General features: G+C 39.2%; 1 protein-coding gene across 1 annotated transcript in view; it reads left to right on the forward strand.

Annotated features, from left to right (window-relative positions):
- NMT2 (N-myristoyltransferase 2) overlaps window positions 1-8,205 on the forward strand; it is a 41,486-nt gene that overhangs the window by 8,651 nt on the left and 24,630 nt on the right. The window contains exons 4-8 of the mRNA XM_008591580.1: window positions 391-509; window positions 606-697; window positions 816-932; window positions 2,351-2,521; window positions 3,721-3,829. Coding sequence (XP_008589802.1) covers window positions 391-509; window positions 606-697; window positions 816-932; window positions 2,351-2,521; window positions 3,721-3,829 — 608 coding nt within the window. The remainder of the gene's footprint in view (window positions 1-390; window positions 510-605; window positions 698-815; window positions 933-2,350; window positions 2,522-3,720; window positions 3,830-8,205) is intronic.

An 8,205-nucleotide genomic window follows, 5' to 3' on the forward strand; every position in this document is an offset into this window, starting at 1 on the left:
CCCCCAGCTTGTAGAAATGCAGTGTAAAAAGAGAACACCTCTAAGGCGGTGTTGCTTCACGTGGAGCTGTATGATCCATCTGCAGTGCAGCATAGGGCTTGAGGCTGAGAAATCGATACTGTTTCATAATGTCATCTTTGTCACTGGATGACAAAGGATTTCTCTTTTTATTTAATCAATGAAATAGCAATTCTTCCACAGTACTACATCGCTTTCCTGTTTCAGTCCAGAGGGAGCTGAAATAATAGGCATATTTTTCAAGATTATATTAAACTGGAGGGCCCTAAATGTGATTTTGCTTGTGTCACAGACTACTTTGGATTGTCAGAATACTTTATAATTTAATATTCTCCCTTTTGCCTTTCTTCTTCACTTTTTCTCCCTCTCCAGATGAAGTCATAACATCTCATGGTGCAATTGAACCAGATAAAGACAACGTACGGCAAGAGCCGTATTCTTTGCCACAGGGCTTTATGTGGGACACTTTAGACTTGGGTAATGCCGAAGTGGTGAGTAGAACTCTGTAATACGACACCTGCCCTCACAGAAGTCACTTCTGAGTTGGTTCTGAGCACCATAGGTAGGATGCTTGTTTCCTCTTGTAGCTCAAGGAGTTGTACACGTTGTTGAATGAGAATTACGTGGAAGACGATGACAATATGTTCCGGTTTGACTATTCGCCTGAGTTCCTGTTGTGGTAGGTCTCACTGGTCAGGAGTGCCGTGGAGGGGCTGCTGGGCGGGGAGGTCCTGTGTCTGTTCCTGTATCCTTAGACACTAACCAGTGCCTGTTTTTCTCATCGACTCTGACTTCAGGGCTCTGCGTCCTCCAGGCTGGCTCCTCCAGTGGCACTGTGGGGTCAGAGTGTCTTCAAATAAAAAACTCGTAGGGTTCATAAGCGCCATCCCAGCAAACATTCGGATTTACGACAGGTACATGTTAAAGCTTGTCCAGGCCAGTTTTTGTGTGTTTCTTTGTATGCCAAGAATTGCAATTAGAATAGGCTCTTAACAGTGACTTCATGCGGGCTGTTGATAGTGGGAGAGGTTGAGTGTGGGGGGGGACTGGAGTTGGATGAGACCTCTGCTCCATTTTTCTGTAAACCTAAAATTGCTCTAAAAAATAAAGTTTATAAATTAGGAAGGGAGGGCCGGCCCGGTGGCGCACTCGGTGGAGTGCGGTGCTTGGGAGCGAGGCGGCGCTCCCACCGAGGGTTCGGATCCCATATAGTAGACCGGTCCGCTCACTGGTTGAGCGCGGTGCGGGCGCGACACCGAGGGTTGCGATCCCATTGCCGGTCGCGGTACGGGTGGGCACGACACCGAGGGTTGCGATCCCATTACCGGTCACGAAAAAAGGCAAAAAGGAAAAAAAAAAAAAAAATTAGGAAGGAAAAAAAATCCCAGACTGTGAACCAAAAAATAAAGGACAATGGTCTTTCTCTTTCCCTTTGCCTTTATCTCTATCTCTCTCTTTTTTCTGCCTCTCAATCTCATACATACACTTGTGTACGTATTATAGACATATACATATATGTACCTATACATGTATATATGTATCAGAATAAACAAAAGCCATTAACAGGTATTTCAGGTTTATTTCTGGGAAAAAAAGTTACTCAAATTTTAGGAGGGGTAAAAAACTTTCTCTGTGTAGGATAAGTATGTTGCATTTTTGTTCTGGATCTGCAGCCCAGAAAGTCAAAGATCCAGCTATGAAAGTCAAAGAGCTAATGCATAATAGGTCTGTTTACCTTTTAGTATATTAGGTTAGCTTATTTGCTGCTAAAAGCATTTGATCTTGAGGAATATTGTGTAACAAACGAAATGCCTGCATACCTAGAAGCTGAGCCGGAATGGGCTTTGAAGCTCTAGAAGGTTTATTGTGGCTCAGAAAAGCAGCAGCTCTGGTCTGGTCAAGACCCTTCTCAGGAATCCTGGGGATTTGTATCATATTCCAAAGTATCATCTTATCAGACTGTGCACTGGGGTGACCCAGTTATTGCCATAATTATATACATTACAGGAAAAGAGATGTAGAAACTTTAAGAGGCACATCTGATCCAGTTTCTAAACTGAAAACTTACAAAAGACCAAAGTCCTAAAATCTATTTAGAACAAGAGAGTTTGAACCTTCATGGTCTAGAGTTACAGTCATTTCAGCAGGGGAATTGGGTCATAGTGTTTTCGATCAGACTTTCTGAAATGTCTAAATATAAAATATTTTTGTCAAATGTGTGTTAAAGGACATCTTTCACTTCTTATTCTTTGAAATTTTATGGGTCATGTCTTATTTTAAAAAATGTGTTCTTCTTGTGTTGGCTCTAATTTTTGACGTTTTTATTTCTTAGTGTGAAGAAGATGGTAGAAATCAATTTTCTTTGTGTTCATAAGAAATTGCGATCAAAACGGGTAGCCCCAGTGTTAATTCGAGAAATAACTAGAAGAGTGAACCTGGAAGGAATCTTTCAGGCTGTGTATACTGCTGGAGTAGTTCTTCCTAAGCCTGTGGCCACATGCAGGTAATAGTACCTCATTTCTACTTCGAGTCTTCCCTTTTCCAAACATGTTGCTAGAAGTATTATTCTCCTTGGGTGTAACTCAAGGGATTTTGGTTTATGCCTGATTATGTAATTTGTTGGCAGCAGAGATAGAGACTAGAACCAAGAACCACTGAGTCTAGTATTCTTCCCCGTATATTACACAGCCACTTGGTGATTAAAAAAAAAAGTTTGTAATGTTTTCCTGCTAATGATGCTGGATCTATATTTCTGTTTTTATTCCATTTGAAAGATTAGTGCTGTCTAAGTGTGGGGAAACTTAGGGCATTGTGATCTTGAAATGTCCAATGTCATACCATTTTGTTTCTGCCTCAACACTCAGTTTTTTATCATGTTTGCAGCACTATGGAACTATTCCAAAAGTCTGATGAGTATCAGTTGAAAAGCCCTTGAGGTATTGGTTTGCTAAGAATAAGAAGGTTTAAGCTCTGTTTTTATGACTTCATCTGCTCTAGTCAAGCTTTCAAAGGTTATTCCAGTGAGAAAATGATCAGATTGTCACTGGACTAACCTGTTTTTAAAACATTAGAAAGAGTTTATCTCTCTCCACTATTTTTATTGACTCAAATAGGATGAAATTTCAAATAAACATAGTACAAAAGGTAAAGCTGTAAAATTACTATACTCTATTAAATTATTATATCTATAAATAAACAGAATAAAAGACTTCACAGGTATATTTTAATATAAAACATTGATACCAGTACCTAAACCGGAGTCACTTAAGAAATTCAAGCTAGTTTCTCAAAAAATTGTTTTCTTTGGTGTGTCTTCTGTAACAATGAAGGCTACAAATTTAGGGGAGATATTTTCATGTTTTTAAACTTTTTGGTTTGCCTTCCATAGAATCAGCGCTGGTCATTAAATATTTGCAAATCTAGGCATGACTAATATTTCTTTTGCAGCTTTAAGATTCCTCTTTAGTAAAAAGGAAGAAAGATCACAAACTTCAAAGGAACCTAACTAGGAATTAAGATATATTTTAGATAGAGACAAAAAATTGATAAAATTATTGCGTAGGAAGACAGCCAGCATCCAGCACTGTGCCAGGAACAACATGAGTATTCAGTAAATGCTTATGTAACAGGTGAGCTGAACAAAGAGCAAAGACTTGTAGAGTTAGAAATCTATTAGGTTTAAAAATCTTTGTTGTATTCCAGATACTGGCATCGATCACTAAACCCCAGAAAATTGGTAGAAGTGAAATTTTCTCACTTGAGTAGAAATATGACTTTACAGAGAACAATGAAGCTGTACAGACTTCCGGATGTAAGTAAGAATGATTTGCAGTTTTTTGAAGCTGTAACAACTGAAGCTTTTAATGCAGAAAAGAATTATTTGCAGGAGTCTGAAAGCACACTCCTGTGTCTGAGGAAGTGAATCTGTAGCTAAAATGACTGCTTAGAATTCAGGAGCTAGGAAAAGTAAGGGAGTTCATTTGGAAATACCAGTTTTGTTTTTTCAAGGCTTTTTAAGTTCTTCAGCTTGTAGTAGGGTGAAATTGAACTTAAGACAAGTAAGTTTTGAAATTTTGAGTATTTATCGTTTGTTAAGTAAAAGGGAAGAAAAGTTCAGGCAGCTGCTTTCTTAACACAATGGAACTAAGGAATTAAGTTTAGAGGACAGACCAAAAGGAAGGAAATGATCTCATTAAATTATCATCTTTTTAAACTAGCAAATTCCCAGTATGAAAAGTTATTATTTTTAATAAAGAAAAATTTAAAGTCTTGGCTTTGTTTGGGTTGGATGGTATATTAGTTATCTATTGCTACGTAACAACTTACTGCAAACTGAGCAGCTTCAGATGACACACTTATCGCACAAGTTCTGTGGGTCAGGAATCCAGGCACAGCTTAGCTGAGATCTCTGCTTCAGGGTCTCTCGTAAAGCTGCCCTCCAGGTGTCAGCCACGGTGGTGGTCTCATCTGAAACTTGACTGGGAAAGGGTCTGCTCCCAAGCTCACATGGTAGATGGCAGGATTCAGTTCCTTGCTGGCTCTTGGACTTAGGGCCTCAGTTTCTTGAAGGCTGCCAGAGGTTGCCCTCAGTTCTTTGCCACAGGAGCTTCTCCATAGGGCAGCTCATAGCATGGTGGCTTGCTCATCAAAGCCAGTGAGGGACAGCGGGTCTAGAGAGAGAATCTGCTAGCAAGCTAGAGAGAGAATCTGCTAGCAAGGTGGAAGTCAGAACCTTACATAATAAAATCATGAAAGTGATATCCAGTCACTGTTATCATTTTTATTGGTTAGAAGTGAATGAATCACAGGCCCTGTCCACATGCAACAGGAGCAGATCACACGAAGAATGAACTCCAGGAGGTGGGACCACCGGGGCCGTGATAGAATCTCTCCACCACAGCTGGGATCTTTTGTTTGGAGTTTTGCTTATGCAAATTGAAATAAAAACTTCAAGCATGCCTTCTTTTTTCATGAGGGGCTAATTGTACTTTGCTATTAATGCTATACTACATCCCCAAATTTCAGTTTATTGAACCTAAAGCAAGCTAGCTTATGCATCAGGAAAACACCCACTTACATGTAGTTGCCTAAAGTGGATTAAAGACTAAGGAGTTTTCGTACCTATCATTGGTTTATTCAGGACGATTACCATCTAAGGTGTGAAAAGTATTTTTGACCTGACTTTGTTAATCAGCCTTTATATTTTGGTACAAGAATCCTCCCATTCATGGATAACAAAGTTTTGACCTGTTAGTAATAAATCACCGTTCAGGCACTGGTTGTGAAACCAGACTCTGGCATCTTACTTGCAGTTAACCTAGGTTCCTTGGGTAGCAGTCCTACTCCAGTGCTGTTGCAGTGGCTGCTTTTCTCCCCTCACCCCCCAAAATTGAAATCTATAAAGTATTTTCACATATATTATTCGATTTATTCTCACAACCTTTTGATGTTAGTACTCCTTTCCCCATTATACAGATAAAAAAACTGAGGCTCATGAAGGTTAACACTCAGGCAGGACCTATCATTAAGTGGGGCCTTGGGATGTAAGCCCAGGCTTCCCTGTTAGGTCCCTTTGCTCCTGCCATCACCTCTAAAACACCCGCTACGGGGGCATCGTGGCCTAGTCCCACCAGATGTCTCGCTGCGCAGTCATTACAGCACAGGTTAAGACAGAAAAGGATGACTGTCCAGACCCAGATGGCTGTCACTGGCATGTTCCAGTCTCCTTTCGCCCTTGTAATTCATAGGAAAGGAAAATGGAGAGTAAATGAATGGAAAAAAAGAGAAGGAAACAGAGTTGAAAGTACAGATACTAGAAAATTGGAAGGTGCCTACAACAGTCACCTGGGTGTCTGCCTTTTGAGCTAAAAGCTGGACAATGCCCCACATAGGAGACTCCTCTTTTCTCTCCCATGGGCCCAAATAGATGATACCACTCACTGCTTGCAATGAAGTCATTTAAAAACATTTTTGTACCATTCAGCATAAAAAGAATCTTTTGCTCTATGGATCCATCTCACTTTCTCATTCATCACTACTGTTTCTGCGTATAGTGCCTGCTTTATGTCTTCTTCATGGACTTCTGAAAATAGGAGCTAACATTTACTGGAGCCAGCATTATGCTAGAAATTTAACATCTGTAATCTCACCGATTATTCATAACAGTCATAGGAGGGCAGGCCGTTATCCCTGTATCACAGAAGAGAACATTGAAACACAAGATCAACTTTCTCAGAGTCGGCTGGTCAGGAGCAGGTCTATCCCAGAGCACACACCACTAGCTACTGTTACCTAAAGCACTAACGTGTCCCCAAGAAACATGTCTTACCATGTCTCCCTACCCTTTCAGTGCTGTTGTTGTGTTGTTTTAATTTGGTGTTGAGTATTTCCAAATGTAGTTGGACTTTGTGTGTGTCAGTGACCTTAAATATTAAGGAATTTGAAATAGATAAAAATTAGGAGTCAGAGATTATTCTGTGAAGGTCCTAGCAGTGTGCTGTAAGAAGGATGTGCGTGCTGAGACATCTCCTAAGTCACATGAGATGTTCTATATTTAGTAGCGTTAGATGATTTTTTTAGTGTTTAGCATCCTCCTGCTCGTTTTGTAATCATATAAATAATAATCATAGAAATAAGCATAATCATTACTTGTATCTCTGCTCTGGAATCTTGGCTCTAAAACAGTTCACACCACATTGTTTGACAGATAACATTACTTCTGTTTTTTAATAGAGCTCTGAACTTTACTTCCTTATGCACTTAGAAGCAGTTTTATCATCCCACAAAGTAGGGAAGGAAAAAAACAGAAGCAGATTTTACGCAAATTATTTAACATACATAGAGTCCAATGACTAATAAATATTAGTTGGGCAGTGGGAAAGTATATCTGATTCAGATATAGAGTTTGCTTATGAAACTTAAGATTTTCTCAGTTACTGGAAATGTTTGTTTGCTTTTTATTCAACCGTCAGAACACATAACCACTTCACTCTGTTCAATTATACAAAAGCTTAACCATTTTTACCAAAGCTTAAGAGTATTCCCACCGTTTCCTGAAGACAATGTAATTTGAGTGTTTATTTCACATTTTAAAAATTATTTCATTCTTCTATAGATTTTTTTATCCATTGCTAGCCAGCAAAAGTAAATATTCTTCCCGTTTTCTAGGACTTTTTTTTTATAGCTAACATACCACACTCTGATGTTCTCTTCTGCTCCGATGCTTCTCAAGTAAAAACTTGTTTGAGATGCTTATAAATTGCCTAGTTTATGATACTTTTTATGTGTTTGCCCAAACATAGTGTTTCACTTAGTCTTTCTTGTCTAAATTCTCCTGCTATTTTTCTGATCTTCAGAGACCTAAGACAGCAGTTCTCAAAGTGTGGCCCAGGGCCCCCTGAGAGTCCCCAAGATTTTTGAATCTATGAAACCAGCGCTGTTTTCATAATAACACTATAGTATAATTTGCATTTTTCACTTTCATTCTCTTATGAGTGTAATGTAAAGTCCTCCAGACACTATACGGAATGTATGCTTAAGAATTCTTTTGTTTTAAAATGTTTTTTAGTTTTCATTTCTAATATGATAAATGTGCATACCCTTAACCCACATAAACAAAACTTTGGGGGTAAAGAGTATAAAGTAGTCCTGAGACCAAAATATTTGAGAACTACTGCTTTATTGATGTCTGCTGGACTAAAGGCATGTTGGTTTTAGTGATTTCATAGTATGAATATTCAGTAAGTGAGAATTGTACTCCAGGAGAATATTTTGCTCTAGAGAAAAGTCAGCAAAATATTTCTTCATTTCTGAATGTTCTTTATTAACAGATATCATATATTCTTTTGCTTTCATTAATTAATCTAATTGCTTGATATTGTTAATCATTATTGAACCAGTAACAAAAGAAAAAAAAATTCTGATATTGTTAAAGGCTATTTAAAATTTATCAAAATAAAATAAGGTAAAATTTATCAAGCAAAGTCTGCCTCATAGTAGAAAGTCATTTTTAAAATGACTTTACAGGGGCCGGCCCGGTGGCGCACTGGATAGTGCCCCGCTTGGGAAGCACGGCGGCGCTCCCGTCCGAGGGTTCGGATCCCACGTACAGACCGGCTCCCGCTCACTGGCTGAGCGAGGCGCGGGAGCAACGCCGAGGCTTGCGATCCCGTCGCCGGTCCCCGGTCC

This window comes from Galeopterus variegatus, unplaced genomic scaffold (genome assembly GCF_000696425.1).
Source record: "Galeopterus variegatus unplaced genomic scaffold, G_variegatus-3.0.2 Scaffold7056, whole genome shotgun sequence".
NCBI classification, from domain to species: domain Eukaryota; kingdom Metazoa; phylum Chordata; class Mammalia; order Dermoptera; family Cynocephalidae; genus Galeopterus; species Galeopterus variegatus.